The 23,110-nt window shown below is 46.2% G+C and overlaps 1 protein-coding gene across 2 annotated transcripts in view; it reads left to right on the top strand.

Annotated features, from left to right (window-relative positions):
* Positions 1-7,290, top strand: part of YPEL2 (yippee like 2) — a 50,572-nt gene extending 43,282 nt beyond the window's left edge. For both annotated transcript variants that reach the window (XM_081890764.1, XM_081890765.1), the window contains exons 3-5: positions 2,191-2,234; positions 2,568-2,676; positions 5,216-7,290. In XM_081890764.1, coding sequence (XP_081746890.1) covers positions 2,191-2,234; positions 2,568-2,676; positions 5,216-5,305 — 243 coding nt within the window. In that variant the 3' untranslated portion in view covers positions 5,306-7,290. The remainder of the gene's footprint in view (positions 1-2,190; positions 2,235-2,567; positions 2,677-5,215) is intronic.
* The last annotated feature ends 15,820 nt before the right edge of the window (positions 7,291-23,110 follow it).

The raw sequence follows: 23,110 nt of genomic DNA, 5'->3' as shown, positions 1-23,110 counted from the left end.
ACTGAGTTACGGCTCCCTCCCACTCTGTGGTTCGGCCTCCTTTTCCTCCTTCAACTAATTTAAAGTCCATCCCCCAATCTCCATCCCCTTGCACGCTCCAGAGGTATCTTGTGGCCTGTTTCTTTGGGGTTTTGGTGAGGTGCTTTGTTTATTTTATTTTTAAGCCTCTGGTGGAGATTTCTGAACTGGTGGGCTGGAAGGGAAATGTAGTGGGTGTATGAGCTGCGACTGCTGATTAAAAATAGATCTGAATCATTCCATCTGACCTGAGGGGGATCAACAGCTTCGGCGTTGACCTTTCGGATCTGAAATCTGCTAAGTATTTCTATGGTAATTGGGTCCCTCTCTGGGGCTAATCAAAGATTTTTTTTAAGCCGGATGAAAACCCTGCAGAGAGAGTGTGTGTGTGAGAGAAAGAATGAATTATTCCTGCAGTCCCTTGTTTACGATTCCTAACGTCTCTAGTGCAGAGACACGAGCAAGGACCTTGTCTTAAGCAGCCATGAAATCAGTTGGATTTGGTTGAAAGACTGGGGTCAGTAGCTTTCAAATTAATTCATACCTATCTTGTGCATCTGGGTGGCTAAACAGTTCCCGTTTTGTGCTAGGTAGATCAGCCTTGCAGTTCTGGGGGAGGTGATTTATGCTTAGTCTCCTGTGACGAGTCAGAGTTTTCCTCTAGGTGATCAGGCAGTCAAGGTTTCTTCTTCAAATCAGAGAGTAGTTCTTTCTCTCTTTTTTGCCCTTGGCCATGAAACAGCTCACCCATCCCTAGTTTATTAGAAATTCTGTCTGGGCAGGCAGGGTAGCAGGAATGTCTGTGGGCCAGAAACTTTGGTTGCTGCAAGGCAGAATTAATATGCTGATGTGTCTTTCACCAGACTTTGAAGAAAACAATTGTTCTGTTGGAAGATGAGAGTGTCTGCCTTAAAGTTAGCAGTGCAGGAACTATTCTTGGCTGGTTTTGATGAGAAACTCAAAAACCAACCCTACCTATTTCTTTGAGCTGGGATGGGGAACACACACAAACACACACACACAGACACACACACACACACACACACACACACACACACACACAGTCTTTTTGTTTTCTTTTCCATAGTCTGGCTTACAGTGTTCTCTGTTCTTCACAAAAGGGTGTGTGGCTCTTTGAAACCTTTGCATGAGATGGAAAAGTTTCCTTGCCACATATTTAATTCAAACCAAATGGTGTTGTGTGTGTTTTTTTGTGTGTGTGTGTTTTTGCAAACATCCCGAGAGGTTGGAGGGGAGGGGAAACGGTCTGTGTTCCACTCTGCAAAACTCAGATGGGGTGGGGGGTAGCCCTTTAAATGGAGGTAGAGTCTGTTTATTCTTCTTGTGGGCGGGCCATTTCATGTAATTGAGCCAGCCGTCAGGGGACCAATCAAAAGGTGTCTGGTACACTTGTGTGTTTGAAGGGGGGGATGAGGCCAGAGGAGAGCTGGTTGCTAATGTCACTTGAGGACACCGAGTCAGAGGTGCCATAAACCTCTGGCTGAAGTGGGGAGGGGGCGGTCCTGCAATCTGGAGATCCGGCATTTGGTATGTCAACATAGGACCCTGGGATCAGAAGGTCTGGGGTTTGTTATGCCAGTTAACTATGTTCCAAAGTCTGAAAATATTGCAAGCCCTTTTTATTTTTGTAATCTAGATGCTACCATCCAGGGTCAATAAAGCCCATTTTACTCTCTTAAAACAAGAATCTGAGCTTCTCTCTCCCTCTACCCAACCCCCCCCCCAACCTACAACCTTGTTCTCTCATCCTCTTAAACATCTCCTCCTACACTGCTACTTTTCTGACCTGCAGACTGCAAGAATCCAAGGTTCCTTGAACAGACACTTCTGGGTCTTTTCTTTCTCCCCATAACTGCTCCAGAAGGTGTGAGGTCAGGGATTTGCATCAGCAACCTATAGCAGGCTGTAGAGTTGGGTTGTTGTTGTTTTTTTGCTTTGCAGAGAGGATCCACAAGGATGGAGCGAATTAATCTCCACCAGCCTCTTCTGGATTAAAGGGAAGCTCTATCCCCCCACCCACCCAGGTGCAAAATCGTGCTGCTGAAACTGAGATCACTGCTAATAATTCATCAGGGACTGATTTTTATTTTTTGGTTGTTGACAGGGTGTGACTTTCATCATGACAAACACTATTTTTATTTTGCCTTACAGTCTTTTCAAGGAAGCCAGGGCCGGGCCTATCTCTTCAATTCAGTGTAAGTGTCGGGTTCCACCCCCCTCTCCGTTGTCTCTGTTGTCCTCAGAAAGGGAGAGGCGGAGCCTTCCGCCCTCCAGATGTTGCTGGAATACAACTCCCATCATCCTTTTGCGTCGGCCCATGCTGGCTGAGGCTGATGGGAGTCTGAGTCCAGCAGTGTCTAGAGAGCCACGGGTTTCCCCATCCCTCCCCTTGGCTGCTTGAAGTGTCATGATCCTGATTTATGCATATAAGAACAGAGGTGTGCTTAGTGAGGAGCACAGCTGCTGCAGCGAAATGGACCAGGATCTGCAAATCAAAACTTCTCTCTTCCTTCTTCCCACATTTGCAGAGTTAATGTGGGCTGCGGCCCTGCGGAAGAACGGGTTTTGCTAACAGGACTGCATGCGGTGGCAGACATTTACTGTGAAAACTGCAAAACCACGCTGGGCTGGAAATACGTGAGTGTTGTTGTTTCTTAAAATCTTGTCCCCTTTGGCCCTTCGTTCAATGCGCTCTACTGCAATGCGCTCTACGTGGGGCTACCTTTGAAGGTGACCCGGAAACTACAACTAATGCAGAATGCGGCAGCTAGACTGGTGACTGGGAGCGGCCACCGAGACCACATAACACCGGTCTTGTAACACCTACATTGGCTCCCAGTACATTTCTGAGCACAATTCAAAGTGTTGGTGCTGACCTTTAAAGCCCTAAACGGCCTCGGGTCCAGTATACCTGAAGGAGCGTCTCCCCCCCCCCATTGTTCTGCCCGGACACTGAGGTCCAGCACCGAGGTCCTTCTGGTGGTTCCCTCGCTGTGAGAAGCCAAGTTACAGGGAACCAGGCAGAGGGCCTTCTCGGTAGTGGCACCCGCCCTGTGGAACGCCCTCCCTTCAGATGTCAAAGAGAAAAACAACTACCAGACTTTTAGATGACATCTGAAGGCAGCCCTGTTTAGGGAAGCTTTTAATGTTTAATAGGTTATTGTATTTCAGTGTTTTGTTGGAAGCCGCCCAGAGTGGCTGGGGAAACCCAACCAGATGGGCAGAGTATAAATAATAAATTATTATTATTATTATTATTATTATTATTATTATTATTATTATTACTGGAATCTCCTTTTATTTTTAGAGGGCGAGCTGTAGCTCAGTGGCAAAGCCCTTGCTTTGTATGCAGGAAAGTTCAATTCCCTGGCATCTCCAGATAGGGCTGGGAATGTCCCCTCCCTGCCCGAAACCTAGGGGAGAGCTGCTGCCGGCCAGTGTAGACAGTACTGAGCTAGATGCACCAACGCTCTGATTCTGCATAAAACACATGCTTTATTCTTGGGACATGGTCTCTTTCTGAATACCAGCTAGCTGATCCTTTTGACGGTGTGGCTGTTGTAAATAAAAATTGCCCTTTTCCCTTATGGGGTATCCAAGAGCCCATATAGAGTCCTTACGTAGGTTCCCTATTGGTAGGAGAGAATAACAGAGGCCAACCAGAGAATATTGAGAAGCAAAGCAGCTAGGAAGCTTGATCTTTATTGATCTGTTGCAACAGGGTGCTCCCCTCACCCGCAGGAAAGGAGGAGGAACCCAGAAAAATGGCGCACAAGGCCGTATAAAGACTTTTGAAATTGCCACCCTGTAGCTCAAGACCACCCACAGAAACATCATACATCCATCACAGAAGGGGTGTAACCTAAGACCACCCCTCAGATACATCACGCCTACATCACAGAAAAGGTGGTCTAAAACAGAAATTTGAATGTTGTTTCTCTCCTGTCTGGCAGGTTACTTGATTGGCTTGCCTGGGGAGCCTGGCCAGTCTTTTGTAATGATAAATACTTAGTTCTTGGGCCAGGTCACAGGCTCACAGCCTATTCATATCTTAAATGTGCCCTTAAGACAGGATTTGTGAGGAAAGAGACAATGGGGAGTTTTTCCCACTTTGACCTTGCGGAGAAAACATTTGCTCAGTTTATGAATCAAAATGGTTTCAGGTCGGTCTTTCTGTGCTGATCTATGTACGTGCTTGGTTGGTACACTTATGAACATTACCATATATCTAAGACCTCAAAATTCCCATCACATGGTGAAGCCTGCTCTGGCTTTGAGCTGTGCAAAAGACCTGAGAGAGGTGCCCTCTTCCTCAGCGAGGCTGGAGTTGGGGTTGGCTGCTGAACAGCTGGGGAAGTTAGCAACATTTCAGCCTCTGGGATAAATCCGTGAACTTGATCCTGTTGCAAAAGGGACCTTGGGAGTTCACGCCAGCCAGGCGCTAAAACCCTCAGTCCTTTGAACAATCGGATTATGTTTCCAAAACACGGTTGGGCAGTTCAGGAACCAAAAAGAAAAAGAAAAAGTGAGCCTCTGTAAATTTCCTTCCAAACCTCTGCTAATACACAATGTTTAGAAAAGGCCCACAACTTGTGCACACTTCAGCTGGGTTTTAAAAGAAGCTGAGCTCCTGTTTGTGGTGACTGTCCATTTCACACTGGAGCTGTACTGTCAGATGATGATCACATTTACCACAGTAACACAAGAGGTGTGGGAAATCTCCATGGCCCACCTGACCTCCTTCCCTAACCTGGTGCTGTCCAGATTCCTTCCTGAAGAGCTGTAGCTCAGTAGAGTTTGAGTTTGGACTTGATATCCCGCCTTTCACTACCCTTTAAGGAGTCTCAAAGCAGCTAACAATCTCCTTTTCCCTTCCTCCCCCACAACAAACACTCTGTGAGGTGAATGGGTCTGAGAGCCTTCAGATAAGTGTGAGTAGCCCAAGGTCACCCAGCAGCTGCATGTGGAGGAGCGGGGAATCGAACCCAGTTCATCAGATTACGAGTCCACCGCTCTTAACCACTACACCACACTGGCTCTCAGAGTGTAGTACAGTATCTTCTTTGCATGCGGAAGGTACTCGATTCGGTTTCCGGACATCGCAGTCCCTTGACTGAGACCCAGGAGGAACTTCGCTCCTTTCCCTTGTTTTGATTCTGTCTCTTTCCCTTTCCAGGAACACGCGTTCGAAAGCAGTCAAAAGTATAAGGAAGGCAAATATATCATTGAATTAGCTCACATGATCAAGGACAACGGCTGGGATTGAATGGCGAGGAGACGCACGCCAAACACGGGCGAGAGAGAGAGGGAGTTTGTCATCCTACCGAACATTTTATCTCCCGGAAAACCCCACCCATATATATATGAGCGAGTGACTGACAACCGTTTGGTTCCGTGCGTTTGGGGGCTTGTCGTCGTCGTCATCGTGTTGAGATGCTTCCTCACAGAACCCTTAGCGGTGACCGGCCTCCATAACTTCTGTCTCTCTTTGCTTTTGTCTCTTGTTTGTGAGTTGACTTCTGGTCCCCTTCCTCCTCCCTCACTCCCCTGCCCAGCTCCCTTACTCCTCTGTGTTCTGGCATTGGGGGTGTGTACAGATGTAAGGAGGACTCGAACTCGGTGCCCCTCAAAACCGTTTCCTAAGTGACATTGTCTCAGTACAAACTGAAGGTTGGTTTTGGGGTGGTGTGTGTGTGTGTGTTTTTTAATCCAAGGGTCCCGGCACGAGGGAAGGAGTGCTGGGTCTTCAGACGTCGGGCGCACGGGAGAGTTGCATCGCCCCTACCCCTTTCCCCGCTTGGCCTTTTAAAAAAATTCCTGGTCAACCATGGCTTGAAACTTGTGGACCGCAGAAAAAAAATATATATACCTCATGGCTGTATCCTCTGCTTCTCAAAGACTGTAGCCTAAAAACTTGTCGCTAGTGGCATCCCCAGACTGGTCTGTGTTCCTCGTTTGATTGCTTGTTTCTTTTTAAGTGATCTCTTTGGATTTTTTGTCTTTTTTGTACTAATGTTTGATTTGAGAGGAGGGGGGGTGTAAACACAGGTCCCGGGCCTAGCCCTCCCTGGCCTCCTGTTCCCCAGTGAGCAAGCCCACCCAAACACTGCGGTGCTGATGTTGGAAAACCCTCGCCATTTGCTTCCCACAACGTTGACACTTCAAGTGCAGGAAGCATGTCCCGCTTCAAAACTGAATGGAGCAAATACATTTGAGGCGGGCGGGGGAGCAAGGAGAACAAGGAGGTGGTGATCTACATCCTTCACAAAATTGCTGGCAGTTTTGCAGCCTCCTGACTGCTTGATTTTTTTTTTTTGCGGGGGGAGGGGGGGCTGACTGGTCTCCCTAGGATGATGGAAACAAGCCTGGATCGCTTCTGCAGATGATAAGTTGGACGACCTGCACTTGTGCTGTTAAGTGTGACTCTTAAAAAGAACACAACAGGGGTGATGGACTCAGGCAGTAACAAATGTTTCAGAGCCTAAGTGTGTGTTAAGTTCTGGCTCAGCAGTGGGGGGGGGGGTGAGTGTTTTGAACAGAAGCAGCTCCGAAAGAAGCAGAGGACTCTTAAAAACCTCCGGGTGGAGAACCCTGCAGCCTCCCCAGGTGTCGTTGGACTCCAGTTCCCAGCAGCCAGCATGGCCCAAGGGTCAAGGATGATGGGAGTTGTAGTCTAGTGGCATATGGAGGGCCACAGTTTCCCCCTACTCTGTTAAGTAGAGATAGAGGAACGGCTCTATATAGAAGAGGGGAGAGTTCACAAACGATGGCGGGCCATTTTAGCCTGCCCAAATCTGGAGCTACTGCCAAAATTGCCCTTCCCAATTAGGAAGGAGTGATGCTGTCTTACTCCTGATGTTGCACCATGGTTCAGTAGCCATCAGAAAGCAGCCAGGCCTCAGTTTCCCAATGCAAGGCCCGTGAGAATCCTTGTCTGCCTCTCCCTCCCCACTATATTAGAAGAAATTGCTGTCTCCATTGAATCTGGCTAAACATGTTAACTGTCTGTTAAGATTTGCAGGGTGTGTGTGGAATATTACTTGCCAGTGTTCTATGTCGGGCCAGGGTTTTGCATGGCAGAGGGGTAGCCTTCTTTTGAATCACTCCTGTTTTGCTTTCAGACCTCCCTCTGGTCTTTTTTTTTTGCGGGGAGGACACAGGGGGCTGCAAGGGGAGAGCTTTGAGAGCCCCCCTGGTTTTTTTGCATTTCAATGCATTGTCAATGACACTGTGAATTTGCATTCTGCATCAAAGTGAAGTCAGGCTAAATTTGTACACATCTAAATGAATTCCTTTCCATCCTTTCCCCCCGCCTCTCTCTTTTTCTCATTCGCCCCCCTTGCTTTATTGGTGGAAATCTTCTCATGTAGGTTAATCTGCTCTGCAAATCTGTCGCAATCTGCTGGCAAGAAAGAGATCCAGTATAGCCCATGGTGTGGATTTTTGTTTTTGTTTGTTTTGGTTGGGGCAGGTGTTGAGAACCATCCGGTTTTCATGGCCTCCTGTTGGGATTCCTTTTTCTGCGGCAGAAACTCAGGTTAGCAGCTGGGGGAGAGATGCCCGCTTGAGAGTAATAAACAAAGAGAAATTTTGGGGTGAGGAGGAAGGAATTAGGTTCAATCACTAATGTTTGCTGATTAACTGGCTCTGATGGTGCAAGAGAGTCACCCCCATAATCTTTGTAGCAAAAAGCTGCATTTCAGGGCACAGATCTGTCTGTGGGGCAAGACCCACGAATTGCTGCCTTTGCAGATGAAAGGATAAGCAGGAGTCTTGATACATCTCCACACCACCTGTTTACATGCTAGTCCTAATAACAGTGCAATACCCAGCTTGGACCTGGGAAGTCCAGTCTCTCAAAATCCAAGCCTGTTCCACTACAAGCGCCTGTTGTTTACCTGACAGGACACCCCATTCTTACCAAGTGTGGCTGCAGCCCATGCGCCTCTCTAAACCATTTGATATCGGAAGCACCCTTTTGGGCTGTCCCTTCTGAGATCTAGTTTCAGTCTTCCTGCTCTGCTAAAACATTAACCTCAAGTGCTTCTTAACGTTTGCTAGATTTTGCTGCTAAATCACCCATCACCTGCTCTTAGAGTACAGACTCATGTGACAGCGTTTTGTGTTTGGTAATGGAAGGGGGAAAGCAAAAGTAGATGCCCTAAACTACTTGTGGGGAAACTGAGGCCCTCTTGGACGTTGTTGGACTCCATCGTCCCTCACCATTGGCCATGCTGGCCGCTGGGGCTGCTGGGAGTTCGAAGCCCATCAGCATCCTGATGCCCCCCCCCCCCCGTGATTTTGAGTTTATGCTCAAAAACACTGTTCTGAATCAATGGCTTTTGGAAATTTGATTTCTCTCTCTTTACAGCATGACCAAAGAACTTGGCTAATTTTTTTTGTGTCCCCAAGTTAGTTGATAGGTACCATCTTTTTCTGATGGGTAGCAGACTGCAGAGGTCAGCCATTGTCTCTGGGGAGGGGGCAGGGATTAAAAATGAGCATTAAGCAATGAGAGTTGAAGTTATCTCCTGATCATGAGGACTAGAACCATGGCCATTCCCCCCCCCCCGAATCCTACAGGTTGTAGGTGGAAACACCGTCTCTGTCTCATAGTGAGTTCCCCTTGGCTGATAGAAAGAATAGATCTTGAATTATATCCCTCTGACTTGCAGAATTTGATAGGGTTATTCCTCCCCTTGCCCATTCCACTTTGTTCTTCTCTTTCGTTCCTGGATCATATGAAAATGACACCCTGATTATAATATTTACATACCATACAAGGCAGTAGCATATGTACTTTTTATGTTAATAATGTTGAATTAAAAAAAATAACATATATGTGGTGCTTTTACACCCCGCCGGCCCCCCCCACCAAACCAAGTTTGCGTGTTACAGTTTTGAATTTTCCTAAACTTTTATTCTCTCTCTGTCTTGCAAACTATTATTTAAAGGGAAATAATGCAGATGTTAGGCAGATGTTTGTTAGCAGGGAGTTGCGTTCAAATCAAACAAGACCTTAAGAAATGCAGGGCAGGGAGGAAACTAAAATACAGCCAGTTTCGTGGTTAATGAGAAGCCCATTGGAACGTCTGGAGGCAAGGATTCATTTTTAAGTATATAAATAAATTCAGGGACGCGCGGTAATTCACACTCTTGAATGTAGACAGTGACAGATGTTGAAATAATTCCTTGTCTCGGGACTTCCATTTGAGTGTATATAGGTTGCTCCTGATAATCTCAGTGAGTGCCGTTCAATGGCTTAAGCTATGCTGCTAACTTTTGCATGATGTTGTTTTAAATCTTGTGCCTTTTCGTCTTTTCAAAGTCTCTGTCTTTGGAGCACGCTCATCGTTGTCCCAGAGAGAAGTGTGGAAAACATGTTTGTATGATGTAGTAATTGGTGTGTTCAGGTTTGAATCAGGGGAACATGTTTTCAAATCGGACTCTCGAGTCTCAAAAGAGCTCCCTGAATATCTTCAGGAAAGGCCATTTTCAGCGTGGTTGTTAGGATAAAATAGGAGCTGACCCTCATATATATTTGTCAAGGCAGGGCCAAATGAAGTGTCAGAAGAAAGAGATTGAAGATATAATTGTAACTCCATTAACATAAGCTGGACTTTCATTGATTTCAGTTGGGACGTGACTTGTACCTACATCTGAAGGGGGTGGCATTTGTCACGGCTAAAGCGCAAGGTAGGCAAAAACAGATGTTGAGCTATACTTAGAAGCAAGGAAGTTTAGGTTGTGGTTTGGAAGGATTTAAATAGCACCAGGCTGTCTACTCTTTTGTGTCCGGGGTTGATAACAGCGGGGTGTTAGAGGGAAGCCTCGGTTTGGGAAATCTCTCAAGACTTACTGGGTTTGTCTGCTTCCTTAAAGTAGATTCCCAAGCCACTCTATGACTGCTTTCTAGTTTCTGAACTGCCTGATCTTCTTGTCAAGGGACACCCTAGGAACACCTCAGCCGCTGCAAACCTGTGGCCTGGGCCTTAGGCCATATCTGCACCATACATTTAAAGCTCTATGGTACCACTTTACGCAGTCATGGCTCCCCCCAATGAATTCTGGGAGCCTTAGTTTGTCATGGGTACTGAGAGCAGTTAGGAGACCCCCTATTCCCCACTCAGAACTACAGTTCCCAGAGTTCCCTGGGAAGAGGGATTGGTTGACATATTTCAAAAAGTAAAATTCCTGACACTCGCAAAGTTGTGAGCTTTTTTTGGGGGGGGGACAAAAATTGCACAGCATATGTTTTGGGCACCGCGTGAAATTGCAACCCCCCCAAGAAAACACATTTTGCGGGAGAAATCATGCCGCGAGATCACAGCAACCCAAAAGGCCACTGTTCTCTTGCGATAAGAAACAGGGTGTCCTTTTTTCCCCTCCCAGGACACTTGAGGGGTATGTTAAAATGTTGTAACACTGCTTTTAAATGTTGGGTGCGGATGTGGCCTTGGCCTAGCTGAGACCTGGGAACAGTTCTTGAAAGACGCTGTCTTCTTTCCTCCTTTCTGGCCTTGTAGGCTGACATGAGCAGTTCTCTATCCAAACAGGAGTGGATTAGTTCCCTTCAGCCTGATTGACAGCCTAGGGAACATCAATGGCTCTCCGGACGTGGCTAGTGGTGTTGGGAGTGAAGGGAGTTTTTGTCCATCAACATCTCTCTCCCCTGTGTCCCTGCCGTCAGTGGGAGCAGCCACAACCAGTGAAACCACCCTCTCCACTGCCCCAGAGAAGACCATCTCTTGTGTGTCTCTGCATGAGTCCGCATTCAGCATGTGCCTCCCCTACTGCAAGAGAGGTGCAACAGGCACCCCATTCATTGGATTCGCCGGGTCTTAATTTCTCGCACTGCCCCAGACTTTCCCTCTGGACGCATTAGCTAGGTTCCGCTGCACGATGCAGGAATGATTTCGTATCGAAACATGTCTATTGATTTATTTATTTGTTATATGTTTACCGTGGAGGGGCGGGAGGGAGGTACCATGTAGATTTTCTTGCCTTAGGCACCACCAAATGTATTGGGCCACCTCTGTCTATATGTCTGTATGTAGATACTTCCTCTGAACCAGACCAAAGAATCAATTTCAGAGCTTGTTCATTGCCTCCCGAGTCACTATAGCACTAGCAATGGCCGTGCTCTGTTCACAACAAGAAGTAGCTCGTGAATCTCTGCTGCCGGATTTCTGTAAATCTCTGTTTTACCAGGTGAACCATCTAATTCTGTAAGCCGAATAATATGGAAACAGTCTTCTAGAATGAGGCTTCAAGTGGCAGGCAGCATAGCAAGGCAAGTGAGTTGGAAACAGATTGTCCTTTTTTAAAATAATAATATCTCCAAACAGCATAAGCTGCTTCCTGTCCTGTTCTTTAGCCACCGGTCTCTGTATTGTACGCAGGCCTCCTGTTTTAGGTTTTTGAGGTGTGTGGCAGCAGATATTGTCTAGGGTTGCCACCTTTTGTTAACAGCACCCTCACACACAAGTTTGCAAGCAGAGCAAAATTTCTCAGCATGGGGAGGAACTAGTCGGGGGGGGGGTCTATTTAGCTGTTATTTCAAGGCGCAGGAGCAGGGTCAGAAAGAAAAGGTGGCAACCTCTGATTCTATCCGTTTAGGCCCTCTAGCTGTTTTGGGACTACAACTCCCATCATCCCTAGCTAACAGGACCAGTGGTCAAGGATGATGGGAATTGTAGTCCCAAAACAGCTGGAGGGCCAAGTTTGGCCATCACTGTTCTAGATTCTGGCGACGTGTTTACATCTCTGGCGTTAATGGGTCTCTATTTTTTTTCCGTCGCTGTTAAGTCTTTCCTTTTACCCCAGTTTTGATTGCTCTATAAATCTCCCAAGTGGACCAACAGCACAAATGATTGGATTGCGCTTTGGCAATATGACTCTTTGATCAATGCTGCATGTGCTTCAGTTCTCCACACGCCCTGCCCCTTCCCATAAAACTTTCTGGTGCACACACATTTTAAATGACAAAACAAGCAGGTGAAATCTCTTGTTCCTCATGTTCGCATATTGGTTTGTTTGTTTTTTATTCCTGTGTGTATGTCTGTGTTTTCGGACTGAGATAATTATGTATTAAATATACATTTCATAGTATCATTTCAAGGGTGAGGAAGAATCACACTTCCCACCACACACAACCCCAGCTTTGCGTCGCTCATGATGAAAGAAATGAATAAGTAGCTGAAGAAATGCTTTACCTGTCTGAGAGAAAACTGGGGAGTGGAATGTTCTGGAATATTTGTTTGTGTGTTGACTTTCAGGAATCTTTTTTTTAAAAGAAAAAAGAAAAAGGAAGTTGAATGCTGGAAAACGGTTGAAGAAGGAGAAAACAAATGGTTTTTAACTTTAAATTTAAAAAAAACCCTGCACACTTAACTGTGAGCAGAATAGCATTATGGGTAAGTTACAATGGGCACCTTAATGCTTTCTTTAAATGAAGCAACTATCTTTCCAATACCAGCCTGTCGTGTTGACGCCCTTGTGTTTACAAACTGTGTGTACATATTTCTTGGGTTTTTGTTTTATTTGTATTTTATTTTTATTGTTTGGCATATTCTTCAGGTCGTTTTTTTGCTTCAGTAATAAATGTTTTTAATTGTTTTGGGGTTTTCTTCTTTTGGGAGGGGGGTCTTCACCTCGTCATGTCCTTTGTATAATTGTACATAGTACTTCAGTATTAGAAGGAAGGAAGCATTTGTTGACCTATTTACGATATGTGTTGGTGCTCATTTGGAAGAGAAAAAAAATAAAATAAAAGTTTTCCAATATTAAAAAGCCACAGCTCTGTGGTAGTGGTGTTTTCCAGCCTCTCTCTTATTTGTTGCTTAAAAAAAACAAAACCTACAGTTTCTGAACGTATGCATTAAATCAAATGTCTCAAGGTGGGGGGGGGGGATCAAAAGAGATTCTAAGAAAGCATACCTGAGATTTGTAATGCTGATTGCTCCACCCATTTTTACTTCTGGCCCCGCCTACTCCTGGCATGTGGCCCCCAGAAAGTTACCTAGAAGTGAACATAGCCCTTGGTGAAAAATCCCTGCCTCTGAGTTAGGATGTGATGATCTCTGCCTCCTTTGTGACAGGCATACGCCCAGGTCCAGGACCTTTTTGAGCTCACCTGGCAAACCTCCCAAGTTCATAGCTGTCAACATTTCCCCTTTTTTAAGGGAAATTCCCTTATTCCGAATAGGATTCCTCGCAAGAAAAGGTAAAAGTTGACAGCTATGTCCAGGTTTTAAGGCTTGAAGAGGTGCCAGCCCTTCGTGGACCACAGGCTTAACATGAGTCCATTGTGTGATGCTGCAGCAAAAAAAGCTAATGCTATTCTAGGCTGCATCAACAGAAGAAATCTAGTGTCCAGATCAAGGGAAGGAATAGTCTGACTCTATTCTGCTTTGGTCAGACCACACCTGGAAGACTGTGTCCAGTTCTGGGCGCCCCAATTTAAGAAGGATGTTGGCAAGCTGGAAAGTGTGCAGAGGAGGGCAACCAAGATGATCTACGGTTGGGAAACAAAGCCTGATGAGGAGTGGTTGAAGGAGCTGGGTATGTTTAGCCTGGAAAAGAGGAGACTGAGAGGAGATATGATAGCCATCTTCAAATATCTGAAGGAAGATGGAGCAAGCTTGTTTTCTCCTGCTCTGGGGGGGAGGACCCGAACCAATGGCTTCAAGTTACAAGAAAGGGGATTCCGAGACAACATCAGGAAGACAGCAAGAGCTGTTTGACAGTGGAACAGTCTCCCTCAGGAGGTTGTGGACCTGCCTTCATTGCAGGCTTTCAAGCAGAGGTTGGGTGGTTGTCTGTCATGGATGCTTTAGTTGATATTCCTGCATCGCTGTGATTCTATGGTTCTATGATTCTACCTTTGGACAAAGTGAGAGGCAGGTGGAGGAGCAGGCCATTAAAACAAGACTGAACAGCTGTTGGTGTCTACATCTCATCATCGCCCTCAGACAGGAAACTCCCTTTGGGCCTGGTTTATTTTGAAGTGGCCAGAAGTTATACCCCAAATCCAGACAGCTTGACCTCCCCCCCCTCTTTTATTCCTGCAGAGAATCTTCCTTCTCACTCATCCTGCTCTGTAGCTTTGTGTTTCCATGACAGCGCCATGGAAGAGCCCACTGTTTCCATGGTGACAGATGATACCCTGGTACTGGGTTTCACCTCTTCTAGCCTCTTGGTGTTGTGTTGCCGAAATGTGAAGATGGGTTCGGGCGGGTGGCAAAGAGAGCTCAAACGCTCCATTGTAATGTGAGCTGCTGCTGCTTTGTGGCTGAATGGAGATTTGAACCTGGGTCTTTCCCGGTCTTACTCCAAAATGAATGGCTACATCAGCTTTTAAATGTGTCCTCCATGCTACAACATCTACTTTTCAAGCAGATAGAGTAAGGCCCTTACTGAAGAGCTGCTGTAAGTCAGTGCAGGCAATACTAGCCTAGGTAGAATAACGATCTTCCTCAGTATTTGAAGGCAGCTCCCGCAGTTTCCAATTAAATTGCCCTTAATTCAGAACCATGAGGACTGGAATCTTGCTTCATTTTTAGCGGGAGGCCTCAGGCTCAGTCCCCACCCTCTCCAGGCACGGCTGGAAGAGACTCCTTGGCTGAGACCCTGAAAAGCTGCTGCCAATGTAGAAAATACTGAACTGGATGGACATATGGCAAGACACCATATAAGGCAAAACATAGCCTTGTGTTGCTGTCCTCCCCCTGGGCGATTTGCAACGGTCCTCCTTCCGTAGGATTGTTGTGATCAGGGAGCAGATTTGCAGATAAAACACCCACCCTGTCTATGAATCACCATTTCGTTTGCATCTTGGAACAGCAGCTCGGCTAATAGTCCGTAATGGCCGCATGGAACCAAGAGCAAGGCTTGGCATCTGTTTGTCCTGTCACAGCCAAGCTGCTAGCCGGGTCATTAAGGACGGGGGTGTTAATTGTTTTCTTCTGTGTATGAAACTGCTTGATACCGAATCAGACCCAGTTCTGGCTTACTCTGTCTGGCCGCTGCTCTCCGGGCTATTATACGGCAGAGAGAAGAGGCTCTTTTCCCCATCCTTTGCTCTGCCTAACATCCTTTTAACAGGATGTAGCAATGGGAGAGAAATCAGGTTCAGTTCACATGAAAAGGTAGAAGCCCGCCTAATCCTAGCCAAAACACACCTGTCTTTTTCTGGGTTTTGTAGGGCACTTACCCAGCCAAGTAATGGGTACAAAGCAAATGCATATACTGGGGTAAAGTGTTCATAAAAGTGCGTATAAGCGTGAAAATGACATGCAAAAGTGGATTATAATATATTGTTACATTTATATCCCACCTTTTCTCCAGGTGGAATGCATGGGTTCTCGTCCTGTTTTACCCTCCTCACAACCCTGTGAAGTAGGCGGAGAGGCTGTGACTGGCCTGAGGCAAGCCAGTGAACTTCATGGCCAAGAGGGGATTTGAACCCTGCTGTCTCCCTAGTCCTAGTACAGTGGTACCTCAGGTTACATATGCTTCAGGTTACATACGCTTCAGGTTACAGACTCCACTAACCCAGAAATAGTGCTTCAGGTTAAGAAGGTCCGTTAAGTACTTAACCCAAGGTACCACTGCAGTAGTTGTTCTCTTTGACATCTGGTGAGAGGGCGTTCCACAGGGCGGGTGCCACCACCGAGAAGTCCCTCTGCATGGTTCCCTGTAACTTGGCTTCTCGCAGCGAGGGAACTGCCAGAAGGCCCTCAGCACTGGACCTCAGTGTCCGGGCAGGACGATGGGGGTGGAGCCGCTCCTTCAGAGCATCATCCCTGACCACTGGTCTTGCTAGCTAGGGATGGTGGGAGTTGTGGTCTGAAAATAGCTGGAGACCCAAGTTTGGGAAACTTTGTTTCAGACAGATGTCTTCTCCAGGCCTACCTGAGGATGCAAGGACCTCCATCTGTCACCTTCTGCATACAAAGCAGCTGCTCTAAGCTGGTGGTGGCTGGGAGGCAAGAGAGCCCAACAGTAGGGGAGGCCAGAGTCAATGAGAGGTAGATTCTGCTAAATTCTGCTGGGACTATGAAGAGGAGAAGGGATGCGGGTGGCGCTGTGGGTTAAATCACAGAGCCTAGGACTTGCATATCAGAAGGTCAGCAGTTCGAATCCCCACGACGGGGTGAGCTCCCATTGTTTGGTCCCTGCTCCTGCAAACCTAGCAGTTCGAAGGCACGTCAAAGTGCAAGTAGATAAATAGGTACCACTCCGGCGGGAAGGTAAACGGCGTTTCCGTGCACTGCTCTGGTTCGCCAGAAGCAGCTTGGTCATCCTAGCCACATGACCTGGAATCTGTACGCCGGCTCCCTCAGCCAGTAAAGCGAGATGAGTGCTGCAACCCCAGAGTCGGCCACGACTGGACCTAATGGTCAGGGGTCCCTTTACCTTTATGAAGAGGAGAAGGAACAAGGAGAAGGCCGGCAGGGACAAGCCCTGAACTGGTTGTAAGTAAGGAGGACAGGCGAGTAGGGGCTGGCTGAGAGGGCCGACAGAGGTTGATGAGGCAGTGCCCCATTTGCCCTAATAAACACACCTCCACTGGCAGACTCTCCAACATTTATCCAATGAAAACAGGGACATCTTCATCCATAAACAACAACAACAACAGTTTTACTATTATCATGCAGCTTCCAGCAGATTTTTAAAAATAAGAAAACATTAAGCATTAAAAAAAATACTTCCTTATTCAGTGGTACCTCAGGTTACACATGCTTCAGGTTACATACGCTTCAGGCTACAGACTCCGCTAACCCAGAAATATTACCTCAAGTTAAGAACTTTGCTTCAGGATGAGAACAGAAATTGTGCTCCAACGGCACGGCAGCAGCAGGAGGCCCCATTAGCTAAAGTGGTGCTTCAGGTTAAGAACAATTTCAGGTTAAGTACGGACCTCCAGAACGAATTAAGTACTTAACCTGAGGTACCACTGTACAGGGCTATTTTCAGGTGGCTTGGGGGTCGGATAACTCCATACCCTCCAACATTTATCTGATGAAAATAGGGACATCCTAAGGAACAGCGGGACATTCCAGGATCAAATCAGAAACCGGAATGACTTCTGTAAATAGGGACACTTAGAGGGTCTGCACTGGTTCCCCCGAACCCCAGGTTACTGCTCTGACCCTTAACAACAATTAGAAACTGACCTGCCATCAGTTTGAAATGTAGGGCGAGAAGCCAAGTTACAGGGAACCAGGCAGAGGGCCTTCTTGGTGGTGGCACCCGCCCTGTGGAACGCCCTCCCACCAGATGTCAAAGAGAACAACAACTACCAGACTTTTAGGAGACATCTAAAGGCAGCCCTGTTTAGGGAAGCTTTTAATGTTTAACAGACCACTTTATTTTAATACTTTGTTGGAAGCCGCGCAGGGTGGCTGGGGAGACCCAGCCAGATGGGTGGGGTATAAATAATATTATATTATTATTATTATTATTATTATTATTATTATTATTAGGTGTAGGCATCTTTGCAAATGCATAGCTCCAGGCACCTTGGTGCAGAATTTGGAGTGATGTGGGAGGAGGCAGAGGAAGCAGGTAGGTGCTTGAAAACGGTGGCCAAACCTCCTCCATTTCCTTAGAGATCTTTTGGCACCAATCCTGTGAACAGCGGGAGATGATGACCTCTAGGTGACCTCTCCCCCCCGCCTTGCAGCTGCTTTCTGCAAGGCATTTAATCTAGCTATGCCCTGTCCCAGGAAAAGAATAACCCACTGTGCTATTTATACCCCCAAAGCGTACATCTTGAACAGAAATAGCCCCCCAGGCGTCAGAACGTGCTCTCCAGCTTCAGGGCCCATTAGAAAATCTGCTGTCACCAGAAGCAGAAAACCTACGCCATCCACAATGCTACCTAAATATGTCACAGGCAGGGCTGAAGCAAAGAAAACAAGCCCCACTCCACTCAGCAGTCATTGAGGTTTCCAGAACCACAAGGCCCCGCAAGCTCAGGGTCAGGACACCTGCTTGGAATGCAGAAGGCCCCCAGTTCAAATTCAATATATTTAGTTTGGCTTGCCACGTCACTTTGCAAATTTGCACGAAAATTCATCAAACCTTTAATGCTGCAATAGACACATTTCTCTAAGCAATTTTGCCTAATAGGAACTCTTGCAAAGCAATTTCCCTTACTATAATGGTGTAGTGGTTAGAGTCATGTACAGTGGTATCTCAGGTTAAGTTCTTAATTCGTTCCGGAGGTCCGTTCTTAACCTGAAACTGTTCTTAACCTGAAGCACCACTTTAGCTAATGGGGCCTCCTGCTGCTGCTGCACTACCACTGCACAATTTCTGTTCTCATCCTGAAGCAAAGTTCTTAACCCAAGGTTAGCAGAGTCTGTAACCTGAAGCGTATGTAACCTGAAACGTATGTAACCTGAGGTACCACTGTACCAGACTTTTAGAAGACATCTGAAGACAGCCCTGTTAAGGGAAGCTTTTAATGTTTGATGCATTACTGTATTTTAATGTTTTGTTGGAAGCTGCCGCCCAGAGTTGCTGGGGAAGCCCAGCCAGATGGGTGGGGTATAAATACAGTGGTGCCCCGCAAGACGAACGCCTCGCAAGACGAAAAACCCGCTAGACGAAAGGGTTTTCCGTTTTGGAGGCGCTTCGCAAAACGAATTCCCCTATGGGGTTGCTTCACAAGACGAAAAAAATCTTGCATCCCCCCCGCGGGTTTTTTTTGCTTTTTTCGCCCTTTTCTTAAGCCGCTAAGCCGCTTATCAGCTGTTCCGCTGATAAGCCGCTTAACAGCTGATCGCTGGAAGCCGCTTGACAGCTGTAGCGCTAATCCGCTAAGCTGTCAATGGGCTTGCTTCGCAAGACGAAAAAACCGCTATACGAAGAGCCTCACGGAACGGATTAATTTCGTCTTGCGAGGCACCACTGTAAATAATTATTATTATTATTATTATTATTATTATTATTATTATTATTATTATATTTTATTATTTTATTATTATAGTTCAAAAGCAGCTGGAGCTCACCAAGTCAGCTTCACAGCGCAGAGGGGAATTGAACCCTGCTGTCTCAGTTCCTAGACCAACACTCAAACCACTACACCACACTGCCTCCCCCCATGGGTGATAAATTAGCAGAGTATAGCTGAAGAACACTATTATTGCCACTTAGCTGTTGAAAACGGTCGCTACGCTTAACCTTTCATGCATTTCAGTTTTGCGTCTTGTCTTTGACGACCTCTTTTATTACCATTTTTATTAAATGTTCTGCTTTACAATTTTGAATACTCATTTAAACATCCTTAAAATATCAATGACTTCCCTTCTTCTCTTTCCATGGTTCATTTTGCATACCATAAATCCCTGCATATTTTACATAAACTCAACCATTCAGTATTCCATTATTACATCCATCAAAACTTATTTACGCTGTTGAATTTATCTTAATGCTGCCAACGTTTTCAAGTGTACACAATTTCCCCCCATATATTCAATAAACATTTTCCAATCTTCTCTAAACATATGTTCTTCTTGTTCTCTTATTCTATATGTTAGGTCTGCAAGCTGCGCATATTCCATCGGCTTAACTGACCATTCTTCTTTAGCTGGGACTTCGCTCGTTTTCCATTTTCGGCTAACGAAACACGGGCCACAGTAGTTTGGATCTGCTCTTCATGCCTGACAAAGTGAAGCTGAGACCACGACAGCTTATGCCCGCACTAAATCTGTTAGTCTTTAAAATGCCGCAAGTTTTTTTATTGAAGCAAGAGGCTTTTAAAAAATTAAGACATATACTTCTCTTCCTGTCAAGCAAATCTTCCTTGACACACGACCCTCTTCTTCCCAAAGAGCCGTGTATGACCCACGAGCAGCTTAGCCGGTCAATTTCTTGCACCTGTTCCAGTCACAAGGTGCTATTTCAGATCCAAAAGGGAGGTTGTTTCCCATTCAGTGGCCCCACTTCCCCAAAGGCTTTGCACAGTCTGTTGGCGCATTTTGAACCCTGCGTAGATTAGTACATATTTCCAAGTCCTCGGATCCTGTTACAGGCCCCTGCTGGCAGGAAGTTTATATTTTGGGGTCTGGCAGTCAGTGCAATCCTATATGCCTCTATTCAGAAGTAAGTCCCATTCAGTTCAACAAGACTCGCTCCTAGGTTATTTTACAGTCATGGGGAAAAGAAAATGCACTGCCTTTGAATCATGTGGTTTTACATATCAGGACATAATAGCAATCATTTGTTCCTTAAAGGTAAAGGTAAAGGGACCCCTGACCATTAGGTCCAGTCGTGGCCGACTCTGGGGTTGCGGCGCTCATCTCGCTTTATTGGCTGAGGGAGCCGGCGTACAGCTTCCGGGTCATGTGGCCAGAAGGACTAAGCCGCTTCTGGCGAACCAGAGCAGCACATGGAAACGCCGTTTACCTTCCCGCCAGAGCGGTGCCTATTTATCTACTTGCACTTTGACGTGCTTTCAAACTGCTAGGTGGGCAGGAGCAGGGACCGAGCAACGGGAGCTCACCCTGTCGTGGGGATTCGAACCGCCGACCTTCTGATCGGCAAGTCCTAGGCTCTGTGGTTTAACCCACAGTGCCACCCGCGTCCCATTTGTTCCTTAGCAGGTCTTAAAATGAAGTAAATGCAACCTCAGATGAACAACACATGACATATGACTCTGTGTCATGATTTATTTAACAGAAATAAAGACAGGATGGAGTAATCATGTGTGAAAAACTAAGTACACCTTAGGATTCAATAGCTTGTAGCAATCCCATTATAACACCCATACCGCTTCCACAGGAATTAAGAGGCTAAGTAACAGACAAGCAGTGCAAATCAAATCAACAGCAAGTGTGCCTATCTCTAGAAAAGCCAAAGATTTAGCAGTTTGCCGGTCTGGAGCATTCGGGTGTGCTTTAACACAATGCCAAGGAGGAAGGTAAAGGTAAAGGACCCCTAGACGGTTAAGTCCAGTCAAAGGTGACTATGGGGTTGCGGCGCTCATCTTGCTTCCAGGCCAAGGGAGCCAGCATTTGTCCACAGACAGCTTTCCGGGTCATGTGACCAACATGACTAAACTGCTTCTGGCGCAATGGGACACTGTGATGGGAACCAGAGCACACGGAAATGCCATTTACCTTCCTGCTGCTGTGGTACATATTTATCTACTTGCACTGGTGTGCTTTCGAACTGCTAGGTTGGCAGAAGGTTGGACAGAGCAATGGGAGCTCACCCCATCGCAGGGATTTGAACCGCCGACCTTCTGATCGGCAAGGCCAAGAGGCTCAGTTGTTTAGACCACAGCGCCACCCGCGTCCCTCAAGGAGGAAAGACGACACAATGCTCTCAGAGAAGCAAGTGCTGCTGCCTATGAAACTGGAAGGGGTTCTAAGGCCATCTCCAACCAATTTTAAGTCCATCATTCTACAGTGAGAAAGATTATTCAAAAGTGGAAAACATTCAAGACAGTTGCCAGTCTTCTCGGGAGTGGACATCCCAGCTAATTCACCCCAAGTCAGACCGTGCAATGCTCACAAGAAATTGCAGGAAACCCAAGAGTTACATCTCAGGCTCTACAGGCCTCAGTTAGCAGGTTAAATGTTAAAATTCATGACAGTACGATTAGAAAAAGACTAAACGAGTATGGTTTGTTCGGAAGGGTTTCCAGGAGAAAGCCTTGCCTTTCTAAAAAGAACATGGAAGCATGGTTTTGGTTTGAAGAGTTGCATCTGACCAAACCATGAGATTTATGGAACAATGTCCTTTGGACAGATGAGACCAAAGTGGAGATGTTTGCCATAGTTTAGCAAAAACCCAACATAGCATATCAGCACTAGCACTTCATACTAACCGTCAAGCACAGTGGTGGTGGGGTGATGATTTGGGCTTGTTTTGCAGACGCAGGGCCTGGGGACCTTGCAGTCATTGAGTGGACCATGAACTCCTCTATATACCAAAATATTCTACAGTCAAATGTGTGGCCATATGCCCAGCAGCTCAAGTTTGGCTGAAATTGGGTCATGTTTAGGGAAGCTTTTAAGACTATTGTATTTTAATATTTTGTTGAAAGCCGCCCAGCCAGATGGGTGGGGTATAAATAATAAATCATTATTATCATTATTATCATGCAACAGGAGAAGGATCCCAGGCACACCAGCAAATCTGCAACAGAATGCCTGAAAAAAAGGAACAGAATCAAGATGTTGCAATGGCCCAGTCGAAATCCAGACCTCAACCCAGTTGAAATGCCATGCGGGACCTTAAGAGAGCTGTTCATCAACAAATGCCAGCAAACCTCCAAGACCTGAAGGAACCTTGTAAAGAAGAATGGGCTAAAATTCTTCCATAACTGAGAGACTGATATCCTACAGAAAACAACTGGTTCATGTTATTGCTGCCAAAGGTGGTTCTACAAGCTACTGTATCCTAAGGTGTGCTGTACTTAGTTTTTCACACACGGCTTTTCCATTTTGGCTTTAGTGTCATAATTGTTGTTCATCTGAGGTTGTATTTACCTAATTTGAAGACCTGCTAAGGAACAGATGATTGTTATTATGTCTTCATATGCAAAAGAATATGCACAGAATTCAAATTTATTTCCCCCATGACTGGATTTCATTTCATTATATATATCTCTACTGCTTGTTTCTTTCTTTCTTTGTTTTTCAAACCACACACAATCAAAGCTATTTGTTTTTGGCATCCATCTGACTTGAGAGACAATGGAGTGTGTCTCCAGGGGTGAAGTCAAACTGCATCAAAGTGAGCTCCCTGGGGCACAAGCCTGGGCAGTGTGTCGGGAGGTCCTGCGCTGCCGAGATAACAAGACACACACACACACCTTGGCCTCACTGATGTGGTCCAAAGGAAAGCAGAGCAAGACATTTGGCACCAGCTGAGCTGCAGGAGTTGCTGGAAGGAGGTGTACCAGGTGTCATCCAAATACCTTAGGGACTCCATTCCAGATTTGTGTTAGGGTTTACTCTTTAGCGTTTTCTTCTGAAGATATCCTGCAGGGCAGAGGAGGTTTAGGACCAGAGTTTTTCTTCTAGATGAGCTACGTTCTCAGGTGGATTAG

Source organism: Podarcis melisellensis (genome assembly GCF_964234715.1).
Source record: "Podarcis melisellensis genome assembly, chromosome: 15".
NCBI classification, from domain to species: domain Eukaryota; kingdom Metazoa; phylum Chordata; class Lepidosauria; order Squamata; family Lacertidae; genus Podarcis; species Podarcis melisellensis.
This window is presented reverse-complemented; position numbering and strand designations above follow the sequence as displayed.